The 19146-nt window shown below is 44.7% G+C and overlaps 1 protein-coding gene across 1 annotated transcript; it reads left to right on the forward strand.

Moving 5' to 3' along the window:
• The first annotated feature begins 1334 nt into the window (after positions 1-1334).
• On the forward strand, positions 1335-7462 carry LOC115321516. Its single transcript, XM_029981736.2, has 2 exons — positions 1335-2020; positions 4678-7462. Exon 2 carries the CDS (start codon positions 4678-4680, stop codon positions 7096-7098), a length of 2421 nt encoding a protein of 806 aa, XP_029837596.2. The 5' UTR covers positions 1335-2020; the 3' UTR covers positions 7099-7462.
• Positions 7463-19146: the final 11684 nt, after the last annotated feature.

The raw sequence follows: 19146 nt of genomic DNA on the forward strand, positions 1-19146 counted from the left end.
CCGCAGTTTCCTCCCGGGGCCTTGTCTTGCCCCCTCTTTCCCTTCTCCCTCCTTTTAACTTTCCCTCTCCTGTAGTGGAGCTCCGAAGGAGAAGCGTCCGGCAATAAATCATTTGTTTGTTGAAAGTTGAAAGATATGTTGTCCCGTCCCCTGTCTTTACGTATATAACTCTTTCTGAAACCTATATCATTACCAACGCGCTCACTAACAAGTTTACTACTCGACAGCTCTCAAAATTGAGGATACGTAAACGGCGTAAACAGGCAACGTCCAGAAAGTAATGGCGGCACCTTGCACCGCATAGAGCGCCGAGCTCATGGTCGAGCTGCTTTGCCGGCTTTGCCACACTCCGCCATTGATCTCTATATTGCTCTCCGCCACCCCGCCAAAGTTGAGTGGAGTGTCGGAGACCTCTTTTCAACAGAATGAAAAAACATTTCAAGGGCACAGCAATGCACAATTTTGAAGGGCTGTTCTCATGTTAGCCATCAAACGCATGTGAAATTATTAGGAACGAAACTATACATATGCATCTACGTATCCTTCGATTCATCTACCCAAAGCCGTATGCAGCCAACGCTAGAGCACTATATAGCTCCTTCGGAGCAGAGTAGCGCAATCTAGAACGCCGCCTCTCGGCGACTAGCGGCGAACGCCAGGAGGTTCCAACTGCGGTCAGAAATGCATGGAGAACGTGAGAAAATCGTTGTTTCTTCAGTGTTGTGGGAACGTACGGCATCGCAATCATTTTTGACATAATAATGGAACACTTTAGAATCATTTGCGCTAAGTTTTGTGCCCCGCAAGGACCTGACTTTTTTTAAAAAATTGCCTGAGCGGCATCATGCAGCAGACGACACGGCGACGTCACACCATTCACGTGACCCGCTCCGGCCAACCCGAAAAGCCCATCTCCGCTGCGAGCAAAAATCGTCTGCTTCAAACGCCATTGCCTTGGAAATTGCCTTCTCAAAATTTGCACACGTATCCGATATTGTTAAAACTTTGTTAAAGTGTTTAGTGCTTTACTAACTTCACGACAGACTAGTTTTGAAAAGTGTGAACTCGCCGTTCATTTTTTAATCAGCCGTGTTGTGTCGATCTCCATGTATTCTCCCATAGGGCGGGCCGCCTCCTGGAACCCTGAGTACCACGTGACTCGCGCCGAGCCGCTCTGTCGGCCATGTTGTCGGCAAAACACGGAGTTCAAAGGATTGCGCTACTCTGCTCCGTAGGAGCTATATAGTGCTCTAGCCAACGCCACTGATCTCAATGGCCAACGCAGGCGCGTACGCGCGTACTTTCGGAACGGATACGTCTTTGGTTTTGCTTGGTTTCGTCCACAATTGTCATAGAGATCAGTGTCGTCCACGTACTATGAGAAGCGGCAACTCTTCAGATAGCGGCCATTTTACACCTCCGGCCCCCTCCAAAAAGAAAAAAAGTATATACAAGCTCGTTGAATACAGCATGGGAATGTACCTACATCGTTGGAAAGTACTAAGGGTAATCATTTTGCTTTCTGGAAAAAAATGTGTTTTACACCTGGCCGCTGGAAATTGGAATTAAAAAAAAAAATGCTGCAAGCAAAAAACGCAACTAATTTCTACGTGTGTTTCTTAGTATATTATTTATGATGTTATGTTATGTATTAAGACCAATGAGAAATACACAAAGGTCTTTTTTTTACTTTCTTTTTAGTATCTACTGGTTGTTTGGTGATCTACTGATATGTATGGGGCCCATCTACTGACTTCGATTTTTTTTTCCATCTGGTAACGCTGGTCCAGCATTTGCTGGCACTGCTCGCAGCGCGTGGAGGGCTGTCACGGCTTCACTTTACGTTGGCTGCGCTCATGTGGAGTGGCCGCGTGGGCACCTGCTTCGGTTCCCCGTCCTGACCACGTTGTCCCCACTCACGTGGTGTGGCCGTGTGGACACTTGCTTCGGTTTCCCGTCCTGACTAACGAAACAGCCACTGCAGAGCATCACATCCGAGCGACGTCGTACGCATCCAAAGGTATATATGACCCAGGACGCGTTGATTTCGGTCTCTGCCTGCTCCTGTCAATTTGACGCACGCTGCGTTCCGCGTTATCTTCCACCCGCCACAAAATCTCGCCGTGGAAGAAGCGCCGGGGAGAGAGAAAGTCAGCTTTTTCCTCAGAGCAGAGCCACCGAAAATTGGCAGCCTTGGCGGAGCGGGCGAATGAACATGCTGGTGGGAAAGAAATCGGGATGCCGCCTTTCCTTCCGTTCTTTCCCGCTATTTCGGCAAGTTTCGTTTTCGCACCGTTCCCTTCACGCGGCTTTCTCTGGAGCCACTCTCTATAGCACTGATGTGATTGCTGCCCCAAACTGCGCCAAGGGGCTAACCCCGCTACGTCCTGCTACGGTAGCCTGCGCCAAAGGACGAATATTGGTCGCCTTTGAAAACCGAAACTAAACCGGGTACCGTAATTGAGCACACATGAGCTAGGTGGTTCAAGCAGCCGTCCGACACAGTACCCTGCATCAATCGTTCATCTGGTCTTGCATGGTTTTTCCTGCCGTCTCTAGTCTCGCGTCTTTTAAAAAAAATTTAATCATAGACATGGGCATGTGCGGACGCTACGACGCTGGCGTGCTGGTTACCAGCCATGCCGTCATGCTGTGAAACGAAACCATGTTTTTGCGCGGCGGGAGTGATTTTATGGGCTGAAGCACTCGCTCCTAAAAGCAACGGCCGTGGCCAACCATATTTGGTCCCTGCCTTCCAGTCACTGTGGTCGCACGACATCGGGTGTTGCCGTCCCCACGTCACTGCAGTAATGGCACTTTCTGAACTGAAACGTAAGGACAATCCTGTTCTTGTTTAATGCGCTACTACAAACATACCTTAAGCTCAAAGACTGCAGTGTCGAAGTATTGATTACCTAGGTTAATCTCGGTAGGCTTTCTTTCGAGACGTACCCGGGTACGTGAAAAATGAGCCGCGAAAGGAAGTTGGTGAAGAGAAGTGAGCTAAAGCAAAGAACGCAATGTCCGCATGCTGAACCCGCACAGCGTGCTTATTTGTCTCGAGTTCAGTCGTTGCACAAACCGATCCAAGAACTTTTTGATCCTGGCTCGCGATGTCTTGCATCGATGCGCTCAGGTTTTTTTTTTTTTTTTTTTCCTCTTTCTTTTTTTTTTTTCTTTCTTTCTGTGTTTAGCTTGTACCTCGTTTGCCGCCTTGGCAAGAACGTGCCGCTGGACTTTTTTTTTTTTTTCTCGTATGTTGGACAGTTACATTTTGCATACAATTTTGGGAATTAGTTGAGGCGGAGCGGAGTGGCATGGTTTCGATCGAACAGCCATCTCCGCTCGCGCGACAATTTTGCATTACAAGGCAGTAGTTACGTGCTTCATCAGTCGGAGATTGCTTCCATTTATTGTATTACTAATAAACCTAATAATGTGATATCTACTACTAAGCTGGTCATTTTCAAATAAATTTAAACATGTGGTCCGATATATTTGTATCACGTCCGGGTCACCAAATGTAGAAAAAGACAGACGAAAAGCGGCTACGTCTGACAAATTCCAAAATCGAGCTGATGTGGCACTTTTATTCCACGCGATCTTCTTTTTTCAATGGCTATCGCCACAAACTGAAGCATTACAAAATGTGTCATGTCATTGGCATTTCAGTTACATGTTGAAAGACTCCCAGGTGGTCTATGTTAACAATAATTGGTTGATTGCGGCGAGCAATGTGTCCTTCGTTTGTCCACTACTTGATATGAATATATATTTTTCTCTACGGATATCTGCTCCAAAAGCCAGATTTGCTGTTCCACAACTCTGTTTTGGCTGCTCCAGAGGGTGCTCCAAAACGGCTTAGGCCAATCACATCACTGCAGTAAAGCGAGGTTACCCCTGCTCTAACTCGACAATACTTTGTGTGTTGAAAGTTGAAAATATGTGTTTTCTTGTACCCTGTCATCGTGTTTAGTGGCCGTGCTCTATGTTTTACAAATATTTCCAAATAAAAGTTATGCTTTGTCGTTTAGAGTCATGTTCGCAAGCGATGACTCAGTACGGCAAAAAGAAGCGAGTAACTTTATATATGATACTGACTAATGGCATATGATATAATTTATCTTCTCTAAACTTACTTCCAACTTAGTTTATCTTGACGCAGAAATTAATTTATTGCAATTACATACTTCACGCCACATTGTTATGTTTAATGTCGGAAGAGATTGTGCTCTTTATGTTTCCTCGGTCCTTTGAAATGAAAACATGGACAGAAAAGACACAAAGGAAAAGGATGGACAAGGCACGACTTTGTCCTTTCTGTCTCTTCTCGATTTTTATTTCTTCGATACCTGCATGTCAGTGCAACTGAAGGAAGAGTAAAGGCACAGGCAAGAAGGTAAATTTAAAACGTTGGTAAACTTTAAACACAAGAGGACAGAAATGAGACACGGAAAAGGACCACACACCCACCGTCTCGAAGAGTTCACAGCTGTGTTAGAGACTGCGTGTATTTTTTTTTTTTTTTTTCGTTTGTGTGTGCATCTCCTTTTTCGGTGTTTCTCGGGTTTAGAAACGTTACATTGCACTTTGCCTCTTGTTGATTGCGTGTAGTGTGAGCATCAAACTTACGTAACGAAGGTCATATCAATGAAAAGAGGGCTTCTTTCTTTTCAGATGCCAGGTGTCCGATACTTCCGGTGCCCAAGGTGTGCGTCCCACATTTTTTCGTTGAGGGCACTATTCAGGCACTTTCACTCAGTTCATGGGTACGAAAGCAACTGGGTGTGCGGCCTAAGTGGCTGCATGCGGACATTTAAACTCTTCGCTTCCTATAAAAAACATGTGTACAGAAATCACCCTGGATCAGTCGAAAGAGAAAGAGCCGTGGGAGCGAATGAACTGGTGGATGCAGCACCGAGTGTTGGGGATGCCTTTCAAAGTGATGACGTTGGTGTACAGAGTAATCCGGACGCAGAAGAAAGGCAAGAGGAGCTGCGTACAGAGACTTCACAAGTGTGTGAATCCACCCAGGGTCCAAGCGGCTGTGTAAAGCAGCTGGCTCTCCTTCTTCTCAAGTGGAAAGAGGGAAGGCGACTTCCAGAATCAACCTTAGATGAAATCACAAATGATGTGATTTCTTTCGTAAAATCCATTTTGGAACATAAACAACTCCAGCTCAACAACGAGGTGGCCGCCAACGTGAGGGAGCTATTCTGTGTTGACGAACTGGACCGGCTACTGACGACAGCTGGCCGGAACGCGTTCTGGAGGACACATCTTCCACTTGTTGAGCCCCGTGCAGTAGTGCTAGGAACCAACAGCAATGGAAAAGACGACACCATGGAGTATGTGCCGCTCTGTGATCTCCTCACGTGTATCCTTGAACATCCAACCTTATCGGGTGACTTTAATGCTTACACAAAGGTTGACAACCATATGTGTTCTGTGTTTGATGGCAGTGCATTTCGCGACCATGCCTACTTTGAAGGTGACCATCACAAAATCTGCCTGCAGTTATATACTGATGAATTTGAGGTGTGCAACCCTTTGGGCAGCAAAAGAGGAAAGCATAAGATGACCGCCGTGTATTTCTCAGTGCTGAATTTTCCTGCAAGGTTCCGCTCTGCGCTATCAGGAATGCACCTGGCACTTTTAGTGAATGACCACCATGTGGACTCCTATGGTCTGCCTAAGATTCTTGCACCTTTGCTTGAGGATGTGAGCAGATTAGAAACTGAAGGCATAGTTGCAAACGGAAAAGTGATGAGAGGGTCAGTCTTTGTTTTGACTGGGGATAATCTGTCGAGCCATAGAATGGGAGGCTTTAAACGTAGTTTCAACAAAGGTAGGATTTGCAGGTTCTGCATGGCCGTGCACTGTGAAATCAACTACAAGCACCTGGAGACCGATTTCGTGCTGCGCACACCGGAAGGTCACGAGCATCATATGAACATGTTGAAGGCTGGACTGCCAACTGCATCATTGTATGGGGTCACTGCAGCTTGTGCTCTTACATGCCAGGGGTTCAATGCCACACAGCATTTTCCGCCTGACGTTATGCACGACTTGCACGAGGGTGTTATACCATTTGCACTAAGACACATCATTTCTTCCTTAATATCACAAGGACTTTTTACTCTTGCACAGTTAAACAAGGAAATTAGTGAGTGGAATTATGACCCTTGTGATGCGCGAAATAAGCCAGAGCCTATTTCTAGTGAATTTCTTAAAGGAAAGGCAACCATGAAAGGATCAGCCACGCAGGTCTTTTGCCTATTTCGTCATCTAACCTTTTTCGTTGGCGAATGTGTTCCAACAGAACACGAAGTATGGCAACTTTACTTGCTTTTTCGCGAAATCATGGATATCATCATGAGCCGGAAAATCCCAGTCTCGCACATTGGCTACCTGCAAAGGAAGATTCATTTTTTTTGTCTCGACTTCAAGACATTGTTCCCATCTGTTAAAGTTCCTTGCAAAATGCACTACCTTATTCACTATCCGTCGTGCATGGAAAGGTTTGGACCATTAGTTGAACTTTGGGCGATGCGCTTCGAGGGAAAGCACCAATATTTCAAAGACATGGCTCGTAAAATCCGCAACTTTAAGAGTCTTTCGCACAGTCTAGCAGTGAGGCATCAGTTTTTGCAGTGTTTCTCTTTTGCAGCTGTTGGTGAGAAGAGCGTTCCCATCACAACAGGTTGTCGCCCCATACTTTGTGAACATCTTCCTGAATGCGTCAAGGAGTTTATCTCTCAGCATGATCTTGAAACTGTTGATTCATTCGTAGCGAACTCTGTGAGCATAGAAGGCAGGGTCTACAAAACAGGATGTGTTCTTGTCCAAAGTGTTCCTGACGATGCTCTGCCCGAATTTCTGCATATATGTCAAATTTTTTATGTTAACAAAGTGCTTTTATCTTTGGGGAATGTGCTTGAGACAGTCCGGTTCGACGAGCACTTTCACGTCTATGTTGTCCGTGCGACGCAAGAATTCAAAGTTGTAACATCACTTACAGACTGTACAACAGAACCATTATACATGCGGGAGCACAAAGGACAGACTGTTATAAGCGCACGTCACTCATTGCTATGAGATTTCATGGATCATTGAATGGTAGCCCACTCAGTTCTGGTGCTCTCTGCAGAAACTAGCTAAACAACGATGAGAGACAGTCGAAAAACAGGCAGTGAAAACAACTGTCACCTTTTCTCAGTTGACTCTTGCTGCGATAACTGGTTGGACAACACACACTGAGTAGAATTAGCTTTTTGATTGTTTAAAATGGTTGGACAAGACAGCTTATTTTTCTTGGTTTTTTTCTTTTGATAAATGTAAAAATAGAATGATGTCACTGTCGACAGTAAAGTCAAATGTCTCCTTTTTTCTCCTGGTTCTCCAGATTTTGTGTGATCTACACCAGGATACTGCATTAGCCCATATTTTAGGAAGTCTTATGTCACGGACTGGTTTTTTATGGGTTCTGCTTCTTTATGTGTGTGAGTTCTTGTGCATGTCGTCATATTTTCAAATCAATATTTTTCATAGGTTGACATGGTAATGTGACAGGTTCTGGCAGCATGTCATGAATATTTGTCAAACATATTATATTTTGATTTCATGTTGTGTTGTCAGAAGTAAACTGGAGACTGATTTTCTTACTGCTACACTTCGATCAATAAATATTTGTAAAAAATGATAGCATTCAGAATTTCTCCCTGGTTTCCAATTTTTTGTGGATGGAGTAATTTTTAAGAAAATTGAATATGAACTCGTATAAAATTTTGTGAACACAAAAAATTGCACGCAGGAGAGGCACTTTATTATCAACTATTTGCATGAATTACAACTAACATTATAAAAAACGACTGCTAACAACCGATGTTTTTAAGCATAAATTTAACCTATACATTTATGGGGAGGTCCACATATAAGGTTTCAGAAATCCTTTCATATTATTATTTAGCACCCTCTTCTACACCCTTCTCACACCCTCCACTAAATGGAGGGTGTAACACGAAACAACACCCCTCTCGGTACAATAATGTGGGTGCAGTAGCTGATTTAAGGGTGCTAAAGGGGTGTAGTCAAGGGTGTAAATTGCCAAAACACCCCTTTTACACCCTTAAAGGTGTAAAAACTTTTAGTGTGTACACGTTGGCGATCACCTGCTTGAACTCTTTCAAGGTCTGCGCACAACGAATCTTCGAAAATATCCGAGCAGGAGAGGTACTTGAGCTTGCTGCGTAAGAAGCCTTCTTCTCAAAAGCAGCCAGTGCCACACAACCCGAAAACCCGCAGCGGCTGCCGCACAGACGAAAACGAAAACAGTTTAAAGTAGTTTACATTATATTTTCCTTTTTATGCGCCCAATATCCCAAGACACATCGCGCTCCCCGATGGCTGATTTTTGAGCGCGCGCTCAATCGGGCCCCTCAGGGTGAAAAATATAGCCATCCATTCAAAATACAAACGTGCGATTATGATTTACGGATATCATTGATCATATTAAACCTATTTCTGACCATAATAGGTGTATTTCAAGTTTCGCTTCAGTATCCCTTTAAGGCGATGGACTAGAAATTCATTGGGGTCTCCCCGCACAGGTTGGAATCCTTTCGACTGCGGAAACATTTTTTTTTTCTTTTTTTAAGAAGACAGATGGGATGGCGATCGATGGGAGCACGGACGCCGGACGGACAAGGCTAGACCCTAAGGAGCTTCGCCCCTAAAAACAACAAGATTTCCCGCATTCGTGAAGTAGCAAGGCTGGCGTGGTTGTGAACTTTGCCATTGGTGGCGTTGTGGTGGCGTCAACGAGTTAGAACCAAGCCGTTCGAAGTACCCGTGGGATGACGAGCGCGTGACTGGCCCAAGGAGCACGTAGCTTGCACACCACTGTCAGCTTAGGGGTGAACGGGGTGGAGAAAGCTACTTTTCTCCGAGTTTTGAGTGACGGGCTAATCTTCTAGGGGGAGAAGGGCTGTGTCCGGGTACACAAACGACGGTCCAAGAAAGAGGGGAGTCCCTCCTTTCCTTCTTCTTGAACTGTTTGGTACAATGCGCGATTTGTGAGTTGAGGAGGAAAGCTAAGAGGGAAAAGGTTGAAAAATCGTTTCATGACCGCTTGAAACATTTGAGCGTACTTCCGAAGAGCGGCACTGTTCCGATGTTTAGTGCGACTACGTAACGGTTCATGCAACGTCACGGTCTACGTCGAAAGATCCCAAACGTTGCTAGATTACCTCTCAACCAAGCTTCACAGGCATCCACCAAATGGAGATTGGAAGATCGTTTAATTAGCTTTAAATTTATTTTCTTGTGGCTTTCAACAAAAGGCTGGTGTTTTTGAGGTTATGCTGCAACATGAAACACATTTCAGCTAGAAAATGAGAGCTAGAATTTTGATTACGTACCCCTTTAATGTCACGTACGTAGGCAAAAGCTCAAAATGGTTCGTCTTAGCTCGGTAGTATTTGTCGCAATGCTACGGCGTATACGCCGTTGCATTGCGACAAAGGCCACATAGATGTACCTATAGGTACATCTTGCAAATTTGCTCACCGCACAATAATCAAAAATTTAATAAAACCCAGATTGAATTCAGTAGCCTCGCATCACCATATCAACAGGCAGGATATTCCATCCTTTTATCTGCAATATTCTGCGCTTTCTAATTACACCGCAGTGAATATAAACAAAATCATACTCACAATAGTTATCTTGGACGATAATTTCTGCAATCGCTCTTCTATAAGCTGGAAAGCGTAGCTATTTCCAACGTCCAAGTCCGCGAGAGTTGAATGTATCAGTCCGTTCACAATCCGCGCGTCCATTTTGGGCGTTTTTTTTTTTTTTTCTGGGGGTCACATTAATCCACATTCTTTTCAAACAATAAATCTAGGTAAAAGTATAACCTGGTTCGTTAAGGTGCAGTGTAGTGAATTTACAAGAGCTCTCTTTATAACTTAACTTTGGGGAAATGAAGTCACGACCAAGACCGAAATGGCCATTTCTAGTTTTTAAAGTCATATCAATTCATGGGAACAAATGATATAAAAAATAAAACTGCGCTAGCCAAAGAGAGCTGTTTTTTGTTTTGTTTTTTAGAGAAAAAGACATTTTACCGCCCTTAACGAGAGAGCTCAACACAACGTACTCCACTCTGGTTAGAGGCCCCTTTTAAGCTAGTGTGAAACACAACATTCACTAGAACATTCTACAACATTCGTGCCCGTCCTACATCGCATGCGGAAACACCTGTCTGATGTGCACCAAAGCGCAGTACTTATATATGTGAGCTACACACATGCAGCACGTTACGTGATCACAAACTGTTGTTTAAATACTTGCCAAAAAAAATTGGGGTGCTATAACTCTACGATAATTATATGACGTGGAATATCTTTATGCTCGCAACATTTTCGTTTTCATTTCTGTTCGAGTCTTTTCATCCGTATAGTCACATGTGGCAGCCATGGCGGAAGACTAAAAGAGCACTCTCACCCGTGATTTCTAACAAATCCTTTGCCCAAAACACGGTTTGTAGATCAAGGCAAGCAATGCCACCTCATAGCTTAAACCGACCTTTATGCTTCCAATATGAAACCACGACTAGTTTAAAGGAATAGCCCATGAAATCCGGAAGCTGCTAAGCTTCTGCGCTGGTCACGTAGAGTGAGCTGAAATATAGTAATATCTGATATTTACGTCATTAAAAGGCGCCTCAATATTTCCCAAATCAATTAGGAACTTCAAAACGAACTGCACGCCACATTTTGCAAGTATGCATGGGCGGTCATGTCATGACGTCAGAACAAGCATGGTATACACTTTTAGAAAAAAGGGTCTATATAGTCTTCCCTAAAGGGAGGAACTCTCTTGACCAGGGAGTCGGACCGGTCATTACTTCGGTTCGGTTCGGGTTCGGGTTCAGTAGCATTGTGTTTTATTCTTGTTCGGTTCCGGTTTAGGGTAGCGCACATAATATCACTCCGGTTCCGGTTTTGATAAGCGCAAACCAGTTCGAACCGGTTCCTATCTCGACCTTTTAATATTGACCGAGCACTCTATGCACCCTTTTCTGGGCACATGATACTTGCAATAGACCCCATCCAAATACTACTCCCTCTTCAGGCAGATATGAAAACTCTGCACAGTGACGTGCGCAAGACACCATTTATGTGGCCAGGCTATTACTTGTATATTACTGTTCATAAGTAATCTATATATAGGTGATCGGCTTTCCATTTTTATGGTGTCTTTTGTACACGCAGCTGTGCAGTACTTGAAACTCTGCCGGAAGAGGGCGTATTTTCGGGATGGGTCTTTCCAAAACAGAGCTTGTGGCCGGTGCCATCTTTAGTTTTTGTGCGTTTAGCGCGTGCTTTGCTCGCTTTCCGAAGCGACAAACACGCACGTGCTGGGCTGTCAAGATCACACGCTGGGCTGCGATTTTGTAAACAGTAAAATGTATTTAGCTAGATTGCTTGTCCTGCATATGTTTTGGTTTGTTTTGCTTGTTTTGCACACACGTGTCTTTTTTTTTTCTTTTTTTACTTGCTACCTGTTTCTGGCACCCAGTAAAGCCCCGTTCACACTCTTGCGACCGACTTCGACCGAGAGAGACCAGACCGGTTTTTAAGCCTTTTGCGACTTCTTAGGACCGGATCCGCTGCAGGGGAGCTGGTCCTAAGAAGTCGCAAGAGGCTTAAAAACCGGTCTGGTCTCCCTCGGTCGAATTCGGTCGCAAGAGTGTGAACGGGCCTTTACTGGGTGCCAAAAACAGGTAGGAAGTAAAAAAAACAAAAAAAAACACGTGTGTGCAAAACAAGCAATACAAACCAAAACATACACACTAAACATTATAACACCCATAATCGTGTAAAAAGGGTGTAAGTTAGGAAAAACACCCTTCTTACACTTCATTTACACGATATTTGAATATCGGTGGGTGTAAAAAGGGTGTGCTGATGTTTTTCATCCCTTCCACACCCTTTTTACGACCTCGCTTATTGCGATGGCGTCTGAAATCGTGTAAAAAGGGTGTATGGGCGAATTATACGCCCTGTATTAACACGGTGTGAAAGGGGCGTTATGGTGATGCCAGTCTAATACACCCATGATTTCATATCCGTTAATGCTTATTGCTTTGCTGAAACTGTTGCTGATGTACGGCGGTATAAACATCCAGTATAATTAATCGCTACACGAAGTCGCGTATGGTTAGGAAGTGATGGAGTATAGTTTTTGCAACTCCGATCGAACTCTTCGTCCGAGAGGAGCCGAAAATTACGTGTCGCGTGTGCATCAGTTTCATCAGTTCAACTTCGACTTAAAAACAAAACATCTCCACTCGCAAAAGATGAACGAAGACGTGTCAATATACAACCCAAACAGCACACAGCATTGCGCCGATATAGGATCAAATATGAAAAATTGCGCCGTTACCATTTTGGTCCAGCCAATATCTGTGAAAAAAAGGATGGGTCGCGGCGACGCCATCCTGACATACCGTAGGCGATGCCGTTTTTGGTTGAGCGTCAAGATTCCCGCATGAATGGCCTATGCCGGCGAGGTATGTCTATTTCTTAACCGCCTAAATTCCGACGTTAAAAAAGAAAAAGAAAAACTAGATGAAGCAAAACGGAATCTGCTTACTTTTAACCAGAGAAAGACCTCCTGCGCTGAACCACTGAACAAACTATGGGCCGTGGCGCCCTCATTTCGTGTATTACAAACTCACCTGACTGGCCCTCGCACTACTTCCCAGGCAGCACAAGGTGTTGGGCCAATATTCGAAGAGCATTGGCAAAAAAGGTCCAATGATGGTCCACTTTAACCAATCTGCACCCAATATTGTCCATGCCATTATATAGCATCTTCAGTGATGGCCCAGCTTCTCCAATGACCAACCAATATTGGAAGCACATTGGCATAAAATGGGCAATCTTGGCCTGTCAGTTCCATTCACTTGCGAATATTGGATGAATAGCGGCGTAAACCGAACAATGTTGGCCTGTCAGTTCCATTGGCTCGCGAATATTGGACGAACACTGGTATAAAATGGGCAATCTTGGCCTGTCAGTTCCATTGGCTTCCGAATATTCGATGAATACTGGCGTAAACCGGACAATGTTGCCCTTTGAGTACCCTTGGCTTGCTAACATTGGATGAACACTGGAATAAAATGGTCAACGTTGGCCTGTCCGTGCCGTTGGCATTCCAATATTTGATGGGGACTGAAAATGGACACTGTTGGCTTGTCTGCAGCATTGGCTTGCCAATGTTGAATAAACACGAGCTTATAATGGTTACTGTTGTCTTGTTAGTACCATTCGCTCATCGTCATTTAAAAAACACAGTGGCATATAATGGTCAAAGTGTGTTAGTCTCACAACACCATTGGCTTAATAGTGGAAGAATGTTGAAATAGGCTGGTTTTGGCAAATTTCGTTTTACCTCAACAAGTTGAAATTGCTCGAGCGATTGTCAATTTAATGTTCTTTTCTCAAAGCGCGATTGAGGTGCTTTTCTGCAAAGTAAACAAAACAATAACAACGTACAGAACTTAATGGCGATGTTTTGCTCCTTCACTGTGCATACTAAGGAGTCGCGAGCGATATGGGCTCATCAGGACCGCCCACTGGGAAAAAAAAAGAAGAATCGATGTGCGCGTTATAGTCACCATAATAGATTATTATGTTGACTTTATGATCTCGACAGAAAAGCTTCGTACTCTAACTACGGGCTTGTGGGCTGCACCTCGTGTCAGGTGAAGAACTTCTTTGCGATTGATTGGAACAGGACACTATTCTGAAATGTGGTTGTACAATGACGGCTCTATGACTTTACGGCACTACTGGTGCTACAATAAGAGCCCTAATGCCACCTACATGGCGCCAAGGCACTGATAGCAGACGACAATGTTGGTTTGATATGGAGTCTAGCCCCTTTTTTCCGCATTTGATTTATCACTGTCTCTTCAATATTGACATTAGGCTCCGAGCTGATTTCAGAGCTTCGTGTCTGTCAGTCCTTCTCCGTCCACTTGCTGTAGAGTTTATCATGTCTAAGCAATCTCTTCTACATTGGTTTTTGGAAACCCGGATAGCAAATACCAGCAGAGAGAAACGAAAGAATTGGAGAGAGAAGTATGCAGGGGAGGGGTCGCGCCGACGGCCTCGGAACGGCTTCCCCTTCCATTTTCCCCACGCCGTCACTAATCTCTCCCTTGTGAGTAAAGAGGACTCGACGACCTTGAGGGAGGAGGACACTGCGCATTCCTAAGCTGACAGTGCCGGGGAAGCTACGCGCCGACCGGACCAGTCATCACCTGCACCGCTCTCTGCGCGTGGTTACGGGAGAGAGTGTGACCACGTGAATAAATATAAACCTGAGATTGGTTCACCGAGCTTCTTAGCTTCCTCTGCACTCTCAGCTTAAGGGTGATGGAGTCTAGACCGCGAAACACACGCACACACGCACACAGAAAGTGGGATCGCGAGCACCAAGGCCACACGATAAGGCAACGACTGGAAGGCGGTGGGGACGGTCTCCTCAATTTCCAACACGCGCATCCGCGAACTGCAAGTGGGCAGGTGCGCTTCGCAAATCATGCATTTATTTCTTTTGTGGCAGAAATAGCTTTTTTTTCTAAGGAACAAGAATGGCAAGATAATCATGCTGATACCAGGACACCGTGGGTCCGTTTCCAGGTTGTCCCAGTGCATTTAATTGCTTAGCAGACTGCTTTTATCGGGCGAAGCGGCTCGGCATCTCCGCCATCCATGGGCAAGAACGGTGGTTCTAGAGTTCCGATCACCAGCAGCGTATTTCGTCTTAGTGCCAAGTGCGATCTTCAACATGCGGATTGCCAAGACCCATGGATATTCTTTCGGCAGCGCCTACATACCGGTGATCTTCCTTTGTTGTGGGCATACATGTGACCACTAGCTTCGACGGACCGAAGACACGACGGACTGCTTTCTCTTCCATGTGAGTGACAAGGAGAGGTCCTCTTGACCATTGGGGATGGGTATTCTTGCTACGCAATGTACGTTTTGTCACTTTCCGATGAGTTTGAACCGTGTCGGACTCTGTGCCAGGGATCTCCGACGAGTTCAACGCGGAATCCACAGCGATCGGCCCGAAAGGCCCTGTACAGCGCTATTTGTAGTGCTTTTTATTCTAATAGACCGCGAGAGGCGTTCTGATTGGTTATTTCTGTGCCCGAATTTTTTTTTATTTCATTGTTCTTCTTAAAATACGGCTGCCATTTTGGCGGCAGATGTCTGCTGCAGTAAAAAGTCCTCCAGGAATGTGCAAAGCCGAATACTACAAAGCGTTGAGTAGTGCTTATTTGACAAGGTTCGGCTTGTTGGGTGCAAGTTGAGTGTCAGCTATGTCACCGCGCTCTGCGAGTGTAATTGCCACTGATTGTTTTACACGGCAAGTTATTTTATATGCGTGATTTTTTTTTGAATTCTTGATTGATTCAAGCATAAATTTTGTTCAACTGTCATGTTCTTACGTGTAGAAATATCGGTGTGAACTTAGATGGCGCGATTATAATTCTTAAAACTTCTTATAGCTAGATGAAAGGTTAAGGGACGCCATGATGTTGCAAGATTAGAGCTAAGCAATTGATAAAATAACCTTCGTACTATTCCAATATTTTTTTTAATCACTATAAGTATCTGGATCTAGATCAATCGAGCTTTGAGTAAGGACAAGTCGGACGAACAAAACTACAGTGAGCGCCTGGGCCGTCTTGCTAGAAACAGCGTCTCAGCCGAGACGCCGTACGAGCTGAACGGGACTCAAACCTTGACTCAGCACGCTCGCGCGTTCCAGCAGTGCTTTCTTTCGCCCAGTCTGAGCTGAGACATTGATTTCAGCAAGCTGGCCCCGGTGTCTTTCCTGCGCATCTATTTATTTTAGAAGGCAGTACCAAGTTTTTTATATACTAAATAATGAAAAATAATTCACTGGAAAAGAAAGTTTATCATATAGAAAAGTAAACATAAAAAAGTCGGTAGGCTTTTCCGAGATTTTATACTTGAAGAGCAACTGAAGCGATTAATCGAATATTTAATTAAAGGGCAGCGATTACTAAAGAAGCTCTGTTTTATTTTGATATTCATTATTGACAGGCGTAAGAGAACTGAGAGCCTCTGAAACCCTTCACCTGAATCCAACCCCCGCTTCTGTCTCTTTCAGAATCCTGTGGTCATGCCCCTGTGTGGTATCCCCTTCCTTGCCCAGCGCTCTGCCCTGTCCACTACCGAGCCTGCCGCCGACCCTGCCACCGAGTCTGTCCAGGCCCCCGTGGTTGCACAATGTTTTAAATATATTTATTCGATCTAAATAAATTATGAACTGTCAAACGTTATGAACAATTCATTTGCATGCTTTAATGATTTCTAATGTGCCCAAATATGGTCAAATTGCCGCACTTATCAGATTTTAGTATAAGAAAGAAAACGGTGCTTCAGGAAAAAGGAAAAGATACTTGCTTGGTTCTCTGCACTGTTTTTGTGACACTGGTTAGAACACTGGCTGAAAAATAGCATCTGATAATGTCATAGACAATAATGCAAAAATTTGCCAGTGTATTAAACTGGATGCCAATATTAGAATAGCCGATATTTAAGCCAATGTTGGAAGAGCCAATGTGTAAGGCGTTGGATGCCAATGTTGGTTCAGCCAACGGTGAAACTTCTATGCCAATATTGGATAAAAAAGCGGAAACCACGTTGGTCCAACGTGGGCTAGAACGTTGGCAAACCAGTGGTCCAACATTGGCATCAATGTCGGACCACCATTGGATCGGGTAGCGTTTTTCAAAAATGCCAACGTCAGACCAATATTGGAACCATTTTTTGCCAACATTGTGCCAACGGGGGTCCAACAATGGTGTGCTGCCTGGGTTATAGCACCTTCACTGAGATTTTATTTTTGTGTGTAGTTCTAACGAAACAATTCCGCAAGACAATCGAAAGTGCCGAATTTATGACACCCCGGCTATAGTACGTGATCCTTAGTTGACACCAAAATATCTAGCCTCCCGACGCTTTTTTTTCCTTTTTTTTTTTTCTTTTTTCGTACGGATGAAATTGCATCTCTTGTTTCATGCGTTCGAATTTGCTTTGTGTTATTTATTTCGTGATTGCGCGGTCGGCATCAGAGCACGCAGGCCACTGCGTGAAGCAAGTCCTGACGTGTCCCATTTTGCGACCCTCCTTGGGCAGCCCAGGTGGCTTATACAAAGCCGCAGAGGGAGATTAGCTGCTTTGTCCACCCCTCTTTGACCTCGTCTTCTGATAAGCCTCCACACCTTCTTTTGTGTCTTCGTGTGGCTGTGAGCGAGTGCGAAGGCCGCTTCTAGCAAATCAGAGGGGTGGTGTGTAACACGTGACCGTTCTCCGTGGGACAGGGACGCTTGGACTATAATATGTCACGTGACTCGCTCCGACGCGCTGATGGGCTCACTGGGGCCGAAGTCTTTGCCGTATTCCAAATTACGGTGAGTGTAGGGGCCACGTAGGTCCGGTTTCTAAAAAGCTTCCGTCAGGCGTCAGTGTTCTTCTGTTTTTCGTGCGTTGCAGTCGCAGCCGTGGTTTTTCGTCTTGAACGGCCGGAATACGTTCATACTAATTTTTTGGTAATATTTGTGAATTTCGTCGGAGTCCATAGAATTATTGTGCTGTGTTTGTTGGACGCGTTTCGACAAAGAACTAACTGCTCGTCGGCGCTCGTGAGACTTCCGCTGATTGTGATCGACCGCCTTCATCCTCGACATTGTGTTTGCGTAGTTTTGTGCTGCCCTAGTCGGATTGTGCATCTATCACGACAGAGAGCTGCTCATCGGCGACGGCGAGAGTTCCCTTGAATGTGAGCAACCGCCTTCATCCTGGACGTTGTGTTTGCGAATTTTTCTGTGGTGCCCGAACCGGATTATGCAACTATCACGGATTACATGAGATCGGTGCTTTATTTGTAAGTACTCTGCAAGCATGCTTCTGGTAGTAGTCCTGCTTCCGTCTCAATAGACCATCTTACTGTTTACAAGCATGAACTGCTGCTTACGCCTCAATCAACTCCCGGTCGTTCCGTCTCTGCCAGCCTGCCAAGTTTTGCCTACGTCAGCAGAGCTAGAAAGCTTTAAAGTAGGTTTAGGCGAAGGAAAGCCTTATTTAAAGTTTGAGTGCATTTATTGTAAGCCTCTAAGAATTTTGTAGCTTTGTCACAAAAACTTAACACTAGGTCACAAATGCCAGCATTTGAGGTTTGATATGGGTTTCTCGCGAATTCGCGAAAGAAGAAGATGAGGTCCATGCACGTTTTTTCTGGATTCAAAAAATAAAGTGTTCCACATGTTTCAATTTGTTAGCAATCATTTCTCCGTAAATACTTTTTGATGAAGTGCTGTGTTACACATTTAGTATAACTTCTTGTAGCTGAATGAAGTGAGAGTTACTGCGCAGGCGAGCTGGTGAAGGATCCTGGTGAAAAAAACCCAAGACTAGGACAAAAAATCGGGACAACACAACACGTCTCAAGACATTTTGAGGCAGTATTGTGTTTTCCCAATTTTTTTGTCACTAGTGTCGGGGTTTACCCACCATGCTCTTCTAGCTGCAGTACACGTTTTTGGTAGGGTGTACTGCTGCCATCACACCCTAATAAATAGGTGTAGAGCAGAATCACTTCTTTCTGTGTAGGGTGTAAGGGATTACACCGGTTTTTGAGTGTGTGAGAAATAACACCATTTTTCTAGGGCGTTTTTGTACACCAATAAGGGGGTGAGTTGTGACCCATGCCATTTACACCAATAAGGGCGTGAAAATGTTTAGTGTGTATGGAGGACAAGCAATTTAGCTAAATTATCCAATGAAATGTGACTACATCTTCACAGCGCTTCGGGTTCCGGCGGAAAAAAACGCTCTTTTAAAGATCTCGTGGTGATGCTTTGTCTAGAAACTTTCACGTTTTATTGCTAGCAACGCTCTATGCAAAGGACCCGGTCTGAGGGATTCAGACCGGCTAATTTGTACCTGTCAGCCACCGAACAAAGTTCCGGTAATGCCACCACAGCGAACGACGTTTCTCGAATACTCAGTTGAAGACGATGAAAGAGGA

The sequence above is a fragment of the Ixodes scapularis genome, unplaced genomic scaffold (assembly GCF_016920785.2).
Source record: "Ixodes scapularis isolate PalLabHiFi unplaced genomic scaffold, ASM1692078v2 PGA_scaffold5__190_contigs__length_132052651, whole genome shotgun sequence".
NCBI lineage: Eukaryota > Metazoa > Arthropoda > Arachnida > Ixodida > Ixodidae > Ixodes > Ixodes scapularis.